The 17,576-nt window shown below is 36.2% G+C and overlaps 1 protein-coding gene across 14 annotated transcripts; it reads right to left on the bottom strand.

The window, feature by feature from the left end:
• Nucleotides 1-280: 280 nt before the first annotated feature.
• LOC18437672 (large ribosomal subunit protein uL23) lies at nucleotides 281-8,540 on the bottom strand. 14 transcript variants are annotated; one of them, XR_016041010.1, is made up of 6 exons: nucleotides 8,364-8,540; nucleotides 5,436-5,493; nucleotides 2,985-3,348; nucleotides 987-1,111; nucleotides 669-760; nucleotides 281-558 (listed from the first exon to the last, which is right to left on the bottom strand). XR_016041010.1 is itself a non-coding variant. In XM_088847124.1 (6 exons), the coding sequence occupies exons 3-5, from the start codon at nucleotides 5,452-5,454 to the stop codon at nucleotides 676-678; spliced, it is 468 nt and encodes a 155-aa protein (XP_088703250.1). In that variant the 5' UTR covers nucleotides 5,455-5,493; nucleotides 8,075-8,156; nucleotides 8,364-8,390; the 3' UTR covers nucleotides 281-558; nucleotides 669-675. The 14 variants fall into 14 exon arrangements, 12 of the variants coding, with proteins under 12 accessions (XP_088703250.1, XP_088703242.1, XP_088703249.1 ...); XR_016041012.1 differs by lacking the exon at nucleotides 8,364-8,540 and adding an exon at nucleotides 7,634-8,156; XM_088847124.1 differs by lacking the exon at nucleotides 987-1,111 and adding an exon at nucleotides 8,075-8,156 and having other exon boundaries at nucleotides 8,364-8,390.
• Nucleotides 8,541-17,576: the final 9,036 nt, after the last annotated feature.

The raw sequence follows: 17,576 nt of genomic DNA, 5'->3' as shown, positions 1-17,576 counted from the left end.
TCCGGATCAACGCAGGGAACTGACCCGGTTCTTTACATAACCAAGAATCAGCCCAGTTTAAGACAACATCCTGAATGAAGAATTGCCTCCAAATCAAATTCGGTGGGTTCGTGATAAAGATCTTCCCTGACCCCCAAATTCCCCACTTTTATTGTTTATTATTTTTCAACCAATTTTTCATCAGCTGCCTATCAATACAATCCAAAACCAGACTCCTTGTTATAAAACACCAGCCCGGTTCTATTATAAAACCGGGCGATCATGAGCCAAACAAAGGGGATTTCACCAAATAGCCTGGTTCCCACATACTTTACTTATTATTATTATGTTTATTGTTTTATTTATTTTGAAATATAAATACAATATTTTAATATTCTCCAGCTCAGTTGAGAAAATCATCAATCCAGGTCAGCCCGTCAATCCTGTTCGGCCTAGTAAGTTTATACTCTGAATATTCACTTGACCAAGACCCAAATAACCCATCATCTTCATTTTAGCTTTTTTCCTGAATAACCCAATCGCATGATATACATATCATGTGAATCCAGCACAAAAACCCTAGAGAGATCAAACAAGTTGTATAAATCGGCAAGTGCAACGGGAATGAATCTCCTGTCTCTACATCTCTAACACTACTCAAGCAAAATTTTTCAAGGAAACAAAGTTACCACATGTTTAAATGATGCCAATCCTGTTGGCCACATCGAGTGCATCATAATCAGGCGTCAACCGCACATACGCTTTCTTCTTTCCGTCCGGTCTGTATTATGGAAGCCCACCAAAAACAACAACACAACTCCTTAAGTTTGAAGAAAGGAAACTAGGCTTCCAAAAACAACCAATAAAACAAGTTAAAAGCCAAAAAGGAAAAATGTAATTTACGGGGTCAATAATTAAGGGGATCAGGAGATCCCAATTAATATTAGAGCATTTCACTTTCAAACTTAAGTAGCTCCTAAAAGTTAATTAAAAAATACCCAACATACCCCTATTTAGGGTTGAGAACTCCAAAGCAGCAGCATTTCAGTTAATTTGACCCCAACAAACGTACCCACCATTTTCTTGGGGCGCCTTCAGCGAGCGCTGGGTTTGGTTAGGATAGACCCTAACCCTGGGATGAGGACCCGACCAAATAAGAAAAAATGTATAAAAAATTACGTTAAATATTTTGTAGCACATATTTATATATGGGAAAAGTTTATAAAAAGCCGAGGCTCTAAACAATCAAATTTCAGCCTACCTCAAAAATTTCCCTAGAAGAGGTGGTTTAGATGCCCAAATATCTTCAAATTGATCATCTCGACATCTAGATGCATGGACAAGACAAAAAAATTGATTGCAAGTTTTGGAAATAGTGTATTTTATAATGCATTTTTGGACCGTCAATTTTCAAGATTTTCAAGTTTTCATAGATATGTCGATCTACATTATTTTTGAAGCTTTAAACTTTATAAATAAGTATGAATATATACTTTAAGGCTATCACAAAGATTTACAATATTGAAACCACATTTCTCGACACTATTTGAGGGTAGGCTCTTATTTGATTGTTTAGAGCCTAGGCTCTATACAAACCGCACCCTTTATATATACTTGTATGTATATATGTATTGGAATGGTCCAAGTGGGCTGACCTGACAAGTCAAGGTCAAGTGGACCCATACCTAACCTGTTGGGTCCACTGTCCAAGTCCAAACCCGGACCCAGTTGGATCTACCCGACACATTTCCCAGCCCGAATTTAGGTAGGTGGATTATTTAAATACCCAAGCTTGTTAGGATTGTAAGAGCAATTTGAGTATTTTTTTAAGATATTTTTTGAGCTGAAGGAATAAGACGAAAATTAAAAAGTTTTTGTATTGCATTACAATAGTTATCAAGTCCAGACCAGACCATCGATTGGTGCCTTGGCCAACCTGGTCTAAAGCAAAAACCTAGTTTATCAAAAGTACAAAAAAATTAGCGTTATTAAAGAGAGTAAACAGTTAGTGTTTGACCAGTCCAACGAGCTATACAAAGTTCATAAATGTTTTTCTATTATATTGCATTTAAACTTAATTTCTTATATCTTTTAAAAAGAAATGGGTCAAACCGGTTCGACCGGCTGTTGAATAGATTTTTATTGGACTAGATCCCTCACCAATTCGGTAGCGAATCCGATCTTGATAACTATGATTACGATCCCTTAAATGATAGACTTCCCAATAATAAAAGGAAAAGAGGTTTTGAAGAAAATAGACGACAAGATGTAGAGCAGAAAGTAGAGGTTTTTTAAAAGAAAATTAGGTTTCAGTTTCAAGAAAACAAACTAAAAAGGGGAAATAGATTTCTTAGAACGATCAAACTAAATGAAAACCTCATTATAAAGAGAGACAATTCTGCCTAACACATGCATTGTTAGTTTCAACACTACATAGTACCTTAAATTTCTAGAACTAATATGAGCTCCCTTGATCTATTAAAAGCTTGTCTTCTCATTCATAATTTTTAGGGAGATTAACTGACGTGCGTATCAACAGGTGATCCGTGTAAACAAAAGTTGAAAAGGGTACAAACAAATTAATATAAATCAGTAGATCTTAAATTTGTTGAAAGACCCAACAATAAATATTTTTTAAACATGAGCTATTTTGAAGCAGGAAAGTATAATAAAATCCAGTGGACTTTGGAAAAACCAGTCCCCAGAACATCATTATCCTGGACAGTGAAGGAGAATGGGGCAAATCAAAACAAGAGACAACCCCAATGTTGGGCCTCAATCTCTCTCCATCATCATCCATCATACAAAAGAATGGTCATGACCTGTGAACTATGGTTTTTTTACAGTCTGTTGGATTTTTTCTTTTCCTTTTTTTTATTCTTTTTTGTAATTGGATTGCATTAAGCCTTCTCTTTTCCTAGATTTCTCAGAAAATGTACCATCCTCCACTCCCCAAGATAAAACATGGAAAACACAAGCAACCCCAAGAACAACAAAAAACTCACCTGATCAATGTATTGACCTTCTTGGCTTGGATATCATACATTTTCTTCACAGCAGCCTTGATCTTCTTTTTGTCTGCACGAAGGTCCACAATGAAAACAAGGGTGTTGTTGTCTTCAATCTTCTTCATTGCAGACTCAGTTGTGAGTGGATACTTGAGGATTTGATAATGGTCTAGCTTGTTCCTCGGGGGCGCGCTTATGCGAGGATACTTGGGGTTCCTCTCCTTCGTCAGGGTCTTTGGGCGATGGAAAGTAACAGAAGTTCGAATCTTCTTTGTCTTCTTCTTCAGAGTTGAAGCCCCTGACTTCACTGCCTTCGCAGCCTTCAAGGCCCGTGCCTTGGGGTCAGGCTTCTTTGTAGTGGCTATTCAGGATAAAATCACAATATGGTTAGGTAAAAGTTTTAACATGAGAAATAATTATGATCATTGGTTTCTCCATATAATTGTCATTGTTTTATGAATTAAATAATCATCATCATCGTCAAAGCCTTTTCCCAACTAATTAGCGTCGGCTACATTATGAATTAAATAATATCAAATTTATATCCAGCATCAGCATCATCCTAGATGAGTACAGTAGAATCCTATTGGTCATTTGGTACCATACTGGTGCTAAATGCTGTAGCTATAAAAAACATAAATCAGATATATATGAATAGGAACAGCAATTTTTTATAACAAATTAAGCAAAAGGAGAGCTCTCACTAATTGGGGTTCTCTCCATAAGAAGTATCCTACTATAATGCTCCCGGACAATAAAAAATAAAACATATCCAGCCTCTATTGGAAGTCAGTCAGAGTAGGGGGGTGTATATATAGCTGGATATTACATATATGTAATGCTCCCAGACAATAAGAAACAAAACATCTCCAGCCTCTATTGGAAGTCAGTCAGAGTGGGGGTGTGTATACAGCTGGAAATTATATATATGAAAGGGGTATTCTTTAGTTGGGCTGACTAACATTCACCAAGAGAAACAAGATAAAACCTTTTTTTTCAGACAAATGCATGAGAAACTTGGGGGAAAGGCAAGGGCCACCTGAGGTAGATTAAGGTAAAGAAGTGATTTAACTTTTGAATTTACAAGAGGCAATCAACAAAGTCCAACCTCGCAATTTAGATGATCATAAGCCACTCTTTTCTTGAGAATGGTCGAGACAAAAAGCCCATAATCAATTATTGATTAAGAAACAACCACAGAAAACAACAAAGCCGCCAATTTCACCCTTCCCAAACCTATTAGTTACCATCAACAGACAGTTAGGAGGTGCACTAGAAAGGACCAGCACAGGGAAATTCATGGGTTTGGACTCTAGAGTCTAGAGTAGCGCCATTCAAGGATGACTCATAGAATAGGAGAAAAGTTTGAATGCGCAAAGGTTGAGTAACACCTATGATTGACCAAAGTCTGTCCATGCTGATATCTTTTAAAGTGGAGTTACACTAATAATATCATTTTTTTACAACGTAACAATTATAAAGCTCCTTTTTTTTTCCAAGAAAATAGATTGTAAAGCTCATCATAAATCTGTATTGCTTCAGCCGGGATTCTTTTGGTTACATGAAACTTTCAAACTAGTTCCAAAAGAAGGCACACTTGCTTGTACAATGTTTAATTCAGATGCTACTACAATCGTCTTTGTATATTTCACGAACATAAAAATAAAGGTCAAAATCATATGTTCTGATGGAAAGAATTTGATTCGCAGATGGAGTGCAGAATGCCCATAGAAGGCAACTGGTCATTATCATTTTCTTTTTCGAAATTAAAAGAAAAATTATATGACACTGAGAATAAGTATCTACCATTCAGGCTACTTGGAGAGAAAAAAAAAAAATTAAGACATGGGAGAGATGTTAATCATTAAGTCCTTGAAAAATATTCAGCTATCTAACTATCAAAAAAGTCTTTCTAAACAAAAGAAAAGGAGATATTGAGCTATCTAGCTGATGACTTCACTGTCTTTTTGCAACAGCTCAATGTCAACTTTATATTCCATAACTACCATGATTCTCCACATGTTCACTGTCAAATAAAGACAAGTGAAGTTCCACCAAGCCCGAAGAGAGGCTTCCAATCACCAGCTACTGTGATACAAAGAATGGAAAATATCAATGTATGTACACAGCAACAGATCACATCAAATCACAGGAACCTAAACATTCATGCAGGACATGGCATAACCAACATACAAAGAATACACTAACCTTCCAAGAAGAATACCATATGCATGTCAACTATTGCATATAATGAAATCTTCAGAACCACTTTTGAAAGTTTTTATGTTTCTTACAAGCACATAAGTAAAGAATACATCATCAAAACAACAATATGGGGAGCGGCAATCAAGGACAGCCGAAGGTCAAGTAATTTTCGTATAAAAAAGCAATAATCAACTTTTAAGTATCTAATATCACTATCAAACAGATAGAAGATTGATCACACACCTTTAGCAGGGGGAGCCATTGGGAACTCTAAACCAGCTTCCTTGTTGGTTGATCACTTCTGGAAGAAAAATTTGAACTAGAATCAGGAAAACAAAATCGTGATGCACAAGCCAAATACATATACCACATTGAAATGCCATAAAGAACTTTTAACACATGTCTTGCAAATAAACAGTCTGCTCCTCCTAAAAATAGAGCACCCAAATTATCCATGAGAAACAACATAAATCCAAGCAGTCATGTTGGTGACACTTTTGACAGAAAACACATGTTAGAGAAAAAGTGACATTTCTTGGAAGCTTGGAAATATGGAGGTCAACACGCTAACTACCAAATGTCAAGGAAGTAAGTACTCCCCATGGAATTTGTTGACACTAGACCAATAGTGGCATAAAACTATATAAGATCTTATCGTCTTATAATTGTGTCCATGGTTTCGAAACATGTATTCAGAAATCATATAAGCAGACACCTGTAGCAACACACACATTAGACACAAACAGAAAAATGGCAGATAACACGCATGCCATCTCAGTAGATGTATTCCCATGAGTCTCATGTTTCAAACTATAACCCATTACCTAAACGAATACCTTTTTTTTTTTTTACTCCACCTCTTTATAACTGTGTTGAAATTGGAGATGGCAGAACTCTATAAAATGACAAGTAAACCAGTGCTTTTAAATATAGATAATTTTTCAATATAGCTTGGAGGCAAAATTAATTAACTCATCCAAGATCTAAACTATTCAATTGATCCTAGTACATTATACCCCCTAAATTTTTTAATATAGTTCACAATAGGCCCACCTTGAAAAAATCCCCCAAGTCCTGGAGAATGATTCAAGCCTAAAACCAAGCACATTATAATTTCCAGTGATATTTTGTGAAGTCATCTATTTCAGATAGTTAACCCCTTTCAAATCAATACACATTGGGTAACAAGCAATGCAAACATTACACACATACAGAAAAATGGTTGACAAACATGCACTCCATCTCAGTACATGTATTCCTATAAGTCTCATGTTTCAAACTATAACCCAGTACCTCAACGAATTAATTTTTTTTATTGGACTCCACCTCTTTATAACTGTGCTGAAATTGGAGTTAGCAGAAACTCTATACAGTGACAAGTAAACCAGTGCTTTTAAATATCGATAATTTTTCAGTATGGCTTCGTGGCAAAATCAATCAATTCATCCAAGATCTAAACTATTCAATTAATCCTAGTTCATTATACCCCCTAAATTTTTAATACAGTTCACAATAGGCCCACCTTGAAAAAAAAAACACTAGTCCTCGAGAATGATTCAAGCCTAAAAGTAAGCGCATATAACTTCCAGTGATATATTGTGAAGTCATCCATTTCAGATAGTTAACCCCTTTCAAATCAATATGCATTGGTAACAAGCAATGCAAACATTACACACATACAAGCAGACAAACATGCACGCCATCTCAGTATATGTGTTCCTACAAGTTTCATGTTTCAAACTCTAACCCATTACCTCAACAAATCCATTTTTTTTATTGGACTCCGCCTCTTTTTAACTGTGCTGAAATTGGAGATGGCAGAAACTCTATACAATGACAATAAAAGTATGGCTTGGTGGCAAAATCAATCAACTCATCCAAGATCTAAACTATTCAATTAATCCTAGTTCATTATACTCCCTAAATTTTTTAATATAGTTCACAATAGGCCCACCTTGAAAGAACGCCATAAGTCCTGGACAATGATTCAAGCCTAAAACTAAGCACATATAACTACCAGTGATATTTTGTGAAGTCATCCATTTCAGATAGTTAACCCCTTTCAAATCAATATGCATTGGATAAAAAGCAATGCAATTGGCTAAAATGATGTTATGAACTTCAAAATGAATGAACCAATTATCAATAAAAGAATTTCCCTTAGTTATCCACACTAATCCACGGATCAGCATATAACACTGCCAGAAAATGATATAGAATTAAGCTTTATTTCCTTGAAACCTATTTGGAAACTGCTAAAACCAATCCCAAAACTCCCAAACCTGCTTCCACTTACAATTATATAAGAGAAACACATATTATTTTCCATTCATATATGAATAACCATATACAGTTTACTTATTAACTATGTGAAGGTAAAAGACAAAACATAATTCATATGGTATATACTTTTCGTGGTGTTTTTCAAGCATTTCCCATACCATCTAAGAAACCATAACGGAAACATTGAAACAATAATAACATTTGTATCATCAGGGTCTGGTAAATTTTTTCGAATAGAATATAATCTGCGCCTTGCAATTGAAGCCTATAAGTGATTGCAGAGAGAGAGAGAGAGAGGTGCTGTCAGTTGCTCCAAAGGTCTTCCAGTGAAAGAGAACATGAACAAAACTAGTTTGAACATCTTACAAAATCAGAAATTGACTAACCTAATAACAAATAAAAGAAAAAACTCGGGACTCAAGATCGATTGGTCTTATTAGCATGGTGCCTAATGCCCCAGAAATGAGAGATTCAGAGAAATATAAGAGTGCAAGTTCTTCAATACTAAAGTGATTGCCCACCTATCTTAACAAAGTAAGAGTGCAAGGAAACAAGAAATGGAACCCTAGAATACAATCGTGTTGCATAAGTAAACTGACGGGAGAGAGAGAGAATTAAAAGTCCACAAGGTAGTTGAGTGGTTATCTGTTCATTCCCTAGCTTGTTTGCAGATCTATATCACTGAAAAACCAAATAAACAATGCAAAACCCTAGATTGTTGAGCCCAGGAACTTAGAGAGGGAAAACCAAGCGAAAAAAAACCACCAAAAAAAAGAAAACCAATAAACAATCACAAAATAAAACTATGAGAAACAAATTAATAAATGTAGATAAATACAGTTAAAATGCATGGAGATAAAGAGATGTAATGAGAGAGAGAGAGCTCACCTCGCGCGAAATCGAATCACCGCCTACCGGTATCGAGCAAACTAGGGTTGGACAGGTTTTATAAAGAAGTGAGGCTCGAAGCCGTTAGATCTATTCCGAGTCGATCTCTACCGTTCATTTAATCCGTGGCTTTAACACGTGCATTCACCCGTGCATAGTGGGTCTTCACCCTCGCGCGAATCCAAATAAGAAATGAGAAATTATAAAAAAAGACCATTTACATTTAATGCATGATGGTCACATTAATTTTTTACCATTGGATATGATATTGATTATAATTATTCCATTGATTAAGTTCAAACTTGAAAATAAATTTTTTCAAATTTTATTGACACATCCAAGCTATCAAATTTCACATCAAATCGTTATAAGGAATCGTGACCACTTTGTATCAAAAGTAAATGATCTCATTGCATATAATCTCATAACAAATGTACCGATCGTGTGTGCATTTATTAGATAAGATAAAGTATAGGACAAATTACATACATATTATATTGGGTTTATTACCATTTGGTGGCTAATATGCCTAATATTAGAAGCACCACCAACTGTCTTTTTTTTTTTATTTTTTTATAAGTTGCTTCGATCCAATAATGAAAACACCAGATATAGAGCATATTTTAATTTCAAACTCAAAAAGTTGTCTGGTGTTCGTATTACCGGATAGCTCACGTCATTTAAAGTTTTTTAGTTCTTTGATGTCCAGTATTCAAAATATCGACCCCTTTGTATTTTGTGATATGTAGTTATGCAATTCAATTGATAAGTAATTATGCAGTAATTATGTATTGAATTGTTTTTTCCATTACATGAAAGGCTTATGATTAACATTGATGAGAGTTTTAGCAACATTAAACATTGGGCCGTTAGCAATGAGTAGCAGGAACTAATTTGAAGATCAGGGCTATGGATTTTTGTTGAGTACGCTACTATTGCGGGGGCATCGTGACATATTGACCACCCTCTTATAGGGGCTATGACAAAAAGGAAGGAGAGAGTGTGAAAGATAAGATAGGAAAGAGGAAAGAGAGTCGTGAGACAGAAGAGAAATGAGGGAAGAAATGGTGTACTGGGTTTTGGGGAATTCCATAGAGCTGTCAAGTTTTAGGCAGGGCAGCCAGCATAAAACTTCATATCTTTTAATAAATCTCAAACTTATGAATGGTATAAGAAGATTCATATAGTCAATCTCAAATAGTTGGAATAAGGCTCGGGTGATGATAATAATGATATAAGGGAAAATTACTTATATATTCGTTATAGTTTGCATTATTACAAAACTACCGAATAGTTTTCGTTATTACCTATCTATTCATTTCTTTCATGTCATAACAATTTTTTTTTAAAAAAAGATAATTTTACTTTTTTTCGGTTGTTGAACAACCGAATTCAATGGATTTTTTATTATAAAACAACTGAAATCAGACCAATTTCGGTATTTGATAAATCAAATATTCAAAATTTTCGATTGTTTTCTTCAAGAACTTAAATTTTTATCATAGGCACTCCCTTTTTTTGGTTGTTGAACAACTGAATTCAATGGATTTTCAGTTGTTCAACTACCGAAATCCTCTATACCCTTCTTTAACTACACTTTACCCGTTTTTCCCTTTAAACTCTTCTCAATGTTTATCAACATAGATTAGTCATCTTTAACTATGCTTTACCTGTCTTTTCCCTTTAAACGCTTCCTTATGTTTATCGACATAGATTAGTCATTGTAGAGAGAATGGATAAATATAGGAAAGAGTTTTAAACCGAGTGGCAGTTTTGGGTACTTGAAAATCTATTACGTGATAATAGATTTCCATTGTTTGGGTACACATAATCGTATGTTTGGGTACAATCAAGAAATCCATTATGCACAGTGATAGATGAAAAATCTATTACGGGAGTGACGGGTAATTTTGAGAAATCTTTCATGTGCGTTTTTTCCTATCTTATTCTTGATTAAAAAAATCTTTTTGTGGTAAGCCCGGTCTCGTCATGTAAAAATAATAAAAATAAAAATCAGTAATGATAAATTATACATCATAATCCTCATAAGAGATTCCTAAAATCTCAATTGAAATAACATATCTCTTTAATCTCCTTCAATACGTCAAAAATTTATACTGCAATTACAAAACCTCTAGTTTACTAATCAAACTTCTTCCCATTTTTTAACTTGTACCATAGAGTTTTTGAATTTAGTATCATAAATTTATTGTTTATTTGAAATTATATAGAAAGACATTTGAAAGACTTCTATAAAAAATAAATAAGAATAAGACTTATCATAATAAAATCATGTTATTCCGATTATATCGTTCCAATAACTTATCATGTTGAAACCAATGCCATGTTAGAAGATATGTGATTCCATGTAAGTGCCAAAGGCATGTAAAATAAGCAGGAAATGGTATCATGATGACTATAAAATGGTACAAGTTATTATTAAAAAATCTTTTTGGAATGGTGATAATGTTATTATTAAGAATTTTTTTAGAATGGTGTGATGATGATTTTAATTCCATATTTTAGTAAAATTTTGTAACAAAAAAGAAAGAAATGATAATTCTGCATTTTAGTAGAATTTTGTGACAAAAAAAAACATTGATAGTTTATAAGCACGTGTTGGTAAAATGTTGGTAATGCATTCTTATATTTCTTCCAGCCATAACCAAACAATAACCATATATTTCTCAAGCTGCATCTAAATACTACCCAAACATTAACAATCCATTTAGAGGTAATATATTACACCAGTAATATATTTCACAAATAATATATTTTCAGGTATCCAAACGGCCCCCTAACATATATGGAGAGAATGGATAAACGTTTAAACCCACGTAGGAGAGAGGATGGATAAACGTTTAAACCCACGTAGAAGAGAAAATGGATAAACGTTTAAACCCACCTAATGTAAGGTATATAGAGAGAATGGATAAACATAGGGGGAGAGTTTAAAGGATAGGAAAGAGTTTAAACCCACCTAATGTTTATCCATTATCTCTCTATATTAGGTTAAACTCTTCCCTACCTTTTAAATTCTCGTTTATCTAAACTCTCCCCTATGTTTATCTATTGTCACTCTATACGTTACATTAGGTGGGTTTAAACTCTTCCTTTTATAGGAGTTTAAAGGGAAAAGACGGGTCAAGCATGAGTGAAGAAGGGTATAGAGGATTTTGGTTGTTGAACAATAGAAAATCCATTGAATTCGGTTGTGCAACAATGGGAAAAAAGGGAATACCTACGAAAAAAATTTCGGTTATTCCGAAAATTTTGAATTTTCGGTTTTTCAAAAACTGAAATTGGCCTGATTTCGGTTGTTGAACAACCGAAAATCCATTGAAATGAAAAAAACGGACAGATAGATAATAACGGAAACTATTCGGTAGTTTTGTAATAACGCGAACTATAAATGATATGTACGTAATTTTCCCATGATATAATGAGCGCATCTCAATTTCTTACAGTGCATTCACACGTCACAATCGTAAATTTAGGGTTTTAAACAACATATAAGAATTGCCAAATTCGAATCAGGAATCGGTGGGAGTACCCCATTTTCCATCATAAATGGGGAACTCTAGCCAACCAGTTCTATCACGGAATCGGTCAATTTAGGCCCTTTTCATTTTATTTTTTTAAGCTTTTTATTATTAGATATATATATATATATATATATATATATATATTTATTTATTTATTGACCAATTTTGCCGATCCAGATTAACTGAGGAATAGGTTTGTCCAACCAATTCATATTCACAAGGGTTCAATTAGAACAAGGACGGCAAGGCATGGGGTGATGAGACTATAAGAAAATCTAGTTTGCCTATTCTCTTATGGAAAATTGTTTCATACGGCGGGGACCGCATTTCTACATTTGTAGTCCCCAACATAAAAAGTATCAATCTTAAAGATTGATGCAAGTAGGTGGTCCATCTAAAAATAATTGAAATTAACGGTCCAAATATTTTTTTAATAGAATTTTTATTTTAAATTTTTAAAATTTATTTATTTATTAATATTCATGATCTCCATGTTAGAGATTACGTGTCCTTAAAAATTAGATCAAAAAATCTATCTCAAAAATAGATTTTTAGTTACGATAGCTTTCTCATTGAATTTGTGTTAGAAGATAATGGTCACCCCCCTCCTAAAGTAGTCAACTCTACTAGTGATGAGGGCTGGACGGTTGTCGGCAACAGAAAGCATAAGAAGAACCATAACCTTGTCAATGGTGATAGTGTGCCTCTGCATGTTCACAGCCAGCGCCAGTTTAGGCGGTTCAAGAAGACACGTGGACTTCCGTGGGGATCTAATAATTTGAAATTAAAAAAAAGGTGGATATCGGTGGGCCGCTATCCTAGCAATTCCTTTGACTACCTTTCACCCACACCCAACGTTGTGTTAAATTCGATAGATATAGATTTTAGTGATGATCCTGAGGGTCCACCGAAAAAGGCATGGTTTGATAATGGGGACAAGACGTTAGGGTGTGTAGAGGGGAACCCGAAATTTATGGCGACGTACTACTCCCATGATGGATTGGACGTCCCCCAGTCCTCACGCTTCCCTTCGGCGACATTTGAGTAGGGGTTACAACTCCCTATGCCATTGGGAAGTTCTTTTTCATTTGAAGCCTGTGCCGGTGGGGAGGTCCAATGAAAGCCCTACCACTACTTTGCTCAAACTTGGAAAAACTCAGGGTTCCCATTGTGCAATCATAGCGCTTCTCTGGTGGAGCTTGCTGTTGAAAATGAGGATACTCCCCTTTCGCCAGGCCTCTAAGAAGAAAAGGATGCTGCAGTGTGGGCCGACGAAGCTTGTCAATCCCTTGGCTCTGATTATGATTGATGAAGTAGACGACAAGGATAACCTGGAGATGGCGGATGGTGAAACCTTTATGGAAGTTGTTAATGGTTCTATGTCAGAAAGGGAGGGCTTGGATTTGGTGGAAGTAGGTTGGGAACAACTGATTGAAGTGGTTCCACACCCCGGGCCTATACTCCTTCATTTCGTCAAGGATGGGGATTGCGAGTTTGGAACCATTGGAGATGATGGTTAAGGAGGCGAAGGTTTCCGGTGAGTTTGTTGGCTCAGTTACTTCTAGCCATGCTAGGAATGTCCGGGAATCCATGAGCATAGGGCCTTTGGAGTTGATGACTGAGGAGACGAAGGCGTCTAGCATGATGGTTAGCTCTGATGCTCTTGCCTCTGTCAAGACGTTGGATTCCCCAGAATTGCCGGACCCAAATAGTTTTGGTGGAGAGCTAGAGACTATTACTAAGGATTATTATCTGGCATCGATGATTGACGACTGTGGTCTCTCGTTTGAAGTTTCTCTAGTCGTGGTTGTTCAAACCCTTAAGGCGAAGATGAAGGCCACGAAGAAAGCGAAAATGGAGGCTACGAAAGTTCCTTCTTGACGCCCTTTAAAGGAAAAAAGGTTGTGCCAGAAGAACCCAAAAAGGAAAAGCATTCTATCAGATTTTCAGCACGGCTTGCTGCTAAAGGAGTGAGAATTCAGCCAATTGAGGGCATTAAAATCAAAGAAAACACTGTGATCGAGGTTAGCAGTGAATCCTTTACCTTCAACGACGACCAGGACAAAGATGAGGCCACTATTGCTGCTGATGACTATGGAGGGGCCAGGTCCTTCTTTTAATCCCTAATGATAATTCTCTCTTGGAATGTTAGAGGTCTAGGAGACATCAGACGTAGAAGTGATATTAAACTGCTTATTCAAAAATATAGACTCGATATTGTTATTTTACAAGAAACTAAAACAATTGCTCCAAATTTGTTGTGGTCAGGGAGTTATGGGGTCAAGGGATAGTTAAGTTTGAGGGTATTGATGTTGTAGGGGCTTGGGGTCTGTGGATTCTTTGGAATCCCCTTTCATTTCATTGTGTGGGTGTTGAGAGAAGGGATAGAATTTTGGCTATTTTCTTTCAAGGGCCATCTTCCGGAACGTCATGGGGGTATTATTAATTTCTATGGCCCTGTGATTCATTCTCTCAAAGAAGGCTTTCTTACTAAACTTGGAGATATTTTGCTCTCTCAAAATGATGTGTCTATCTCTTTTGGTGGTGATTTTAATTTTATCTGATGGCCAGATGAGACCTCCTCAAATATTGCAATTAACTCCATGATGTGTTTGTTTAATTCTTTTATTGAGTGCTTCCAGCTTTTTTATTTGTCTCTAGTGGGGGCCATTTTTACTTGGTCTAATAGCCGTGCTAATGATCTGATAATGTCCAAATTGGATCGATTTTTGGTGACCCAAGATTGGATGGAAGCTTTTCCTTTTGCTGAGACTTTCATCTGATCACAATCCCATATTGCTTAATACTAACGATAGTAATAATGGGAGTAAGCCTTTCAGATTGGAGCTAGTTTGGTTAGAGGAGCTAGGGGTAAGTCCATTTGGGGGAATTCTATTAGTTTTGAGTCCATCGATTTTCAGCTACATAAAAAGCTCCTCAATGTTAAGCACAAATTGCTTGTTTGGAAGTCTGAGAACTGGTCATCTATTAAAGCAAAAATTGATAATATCCTTCGTGAAATCCAAAGGTGGGATTAGGATATTTAAAAAGTGGGAATTATTTCTGAATTTGATCTAAGTGTGAGGAATAATTTGCTTTCGTCCCTTAATGTCCTTACTAGAATGGAATAGATTTATTGGAAGCAACGATCAAGGGTGAAGTGGTTAAAAGAATGAGATCCTAATACTAAGTTTTTTCATGTTATAGCTAGCGCTCGCAGGAGACAGAATGACCTGTCAGGTCTAGTGATTCTCAGTATTCCTGAAGATGATAATATAGCATGGGAGAACAGTATTGTGTCTCATTTTCATAAGGCTTTTTCTACTGAAATCCCGTTCAAGCTTAATTTGACTGGATTGGATTCCCCCCTCAGTAGCAGACACTCTGGAAATATGGGTTTCAATGGAAGAATTAACGCGGGAGGTGTTTAAACTCCTAAGAGATAAGGCCTTGGGTCTAGATGGTTTCCCCTTAGCAATCTTTCAGCAGTTCTGGCCATTGCTCAAACTAGAGCTGTTGGAGATGGTTAGGGATTTCATGGAGAGGGGGGGTTTTTTAAAGGTGTTAATGCTACTTTTATAGCATTGATTCCTAAGAGGTCGGTGATTTATTCTCTCTCTAATATCAGGCCGATCAGTCTCCTTACTAGCCTATATAAAATTGTCGCTAAAATCATTGTTGAAAGATTGAAGACAGTTTTCCCTATGCTCACTACGGATACACAGCCGGTCTTCATTCAAAATAGGTTGATTTCAGATAGTGTACTAATTGCTCAAGAGTGTATTCACTCAAGATTGTTAAGCAGATAACCGGGTATTGTGATTAAATTGGATTTGGAGAAAACTTATGATAAGGTGGAATGGTGCATACTATTAGAGGTGATGAAACAAATGGATTTTGGTCATAGGTGGAGAAAATGGATTTTTGGATGCCTGTCAACTGCTCATTTTTATGTTCTCATTAATGGCAGCCCGAAAGGCTTTTTCAGGGCCTCCAGGGGCCTGAGACAGGGTGATCCACTATCACATTTTATCTTTACATTGTATGTGGAGTGCTTTAGTAAAATGATTTGCAATATTGTGTCTCGTGGGTATTTTTCTGGATTTTAAGTATCTCAGAATGGTCTTCCACTTTACTTACCTACAATATGCTAATGACACACTCCTCTTTTGTGATGCTAATAGGGAGCAAATTGATAAGATTGAAAGATTCTTGATTTGTTGAGAGGTGTTAATGGGGCTGGAAGTTAATTTTGGGAAAAAGGCAATGATTGGGGTAAATTGTGATGAGGAGCTAGTTAGAGATCTAGCTTTGAGATTGGTTGTAGAGCAGACAAATTCCCTTTCAAATATTTGGGCCTGCCAATCTCCGATGGGCGCCTACCCATTGCTGTGTGGGACAATGTCATACAAAGGGCGTAAGTTAAGCTAGAACTTTAGAAGCCTAAGTACTTATCTCGGGGGGCAGAGTCACCTTGTTAAATTCTTGCTTAGCAAATCTCCCTATTTACCAAATGTCCCTTCTGTGAATGCCAAGGGCAGTAACTAGGCGTATTTAATGTATGAAGCGCAACTTTCTATAGGGCTCATTTGGAGAGGAAAGAAAGTACCACCTTATTCGGTGGGATAAGGTTTGCACACCAAAGAGAGAAGGAGGCCTAAGGATGAGAAGATTGCCGCTTATGAACGCTGCACTGCTATGCGGAGTCTCACTTACAAAGAACAACTTTGGTATAAAGTGCTGCTATCAAAGTACGGAGTGGATGAATTTAGGATGTGGTTAAAAAGAGGAGAGGGAAGGGAGAGCACCTCCCCTCTTTGGAAAGATATATATGCCCTCAAACAGATTTTAGACTGCAATGTCCAATGGCTGCCTGGTTCGGGATCCGTGGTTTCCTTTTGGCATCACAAATGGTTGGATAATGAACCTTTAAAGTATGTATATCCCCTCCTGTTTGATAAGGTTAGTCTTCCCCAGGCTATAGTGGCAGACTTGTTGGAATTTAGAAGCGACAAGGCTTACTGGAATATCACTTTCCCTTATGACAGACTTCAGGGTATCTCTTTCTTCCGCTTCTTAATATGCTACAAGAGCTTGAGCAAAATTTCATTAAGCAACATGAAAAGGATAAAGTGGTATGAGAAATTGAAAATAATGGTCAGTTCTCTGTTATTATAAATTACTTTTCTTTGACAGAGTGCGCTGGTCTCTTCCGAAGATAAAGCAAATATGGAATTAGTCTATTACATATAAAGTGCAAGTCTTTCTTTGGTTGGCGGCTCAAGATAAAATCATAACTGTTGACAACCTAATTAAAAGAGGGAAGTTCATCACTAATGTTTGCTTGATGTGCAAGGAAGATGGTGAGAATGGGGTGCACCTATTTATCTATTGCTCGTTTGTATCCAAAATCTGGTGGTGGTGCTTTCAATTGTTGGGGATGAACCTAACCTTACCGCAACATGTGTTGGACTTGATCACTCAATTGGAGGTGCCTTTATCGAAAATTGGGACCTCTATTTGGAATATCCTTCATGTTATTGTTCTATGGGAAGTATGGTTGGAGAGAAATCGAAGAACCTTTGAAGGGAAAGCCTGTTGTTTTGACAAGGGTATTAAATAATATTAAAATATTCCTTTAGTCATGGCTAGTTGTTATCAAGGAAGG

This window comes from Amborella trichopoda, chromosome 9 (genome assembly GCF_054954075.1).
Source record: "Amborella trichopoda isolate Santa Cruz 75 chromosome 9, AtrichopodaSantaCruz75HAP2 v2.0, whole genome shotgun sequence".
Classification (NCBI taxonomy): domain Eukaryota; kingdom Viridiplantae; phylum Streptophyta; class Magnoliopsida; order Amborellales; family Amborellaceae; genus Amborella; species Amborella trichopoda.
This window is presented reverse-complemented; position numbering and strand designations above follow the sequence as displayed.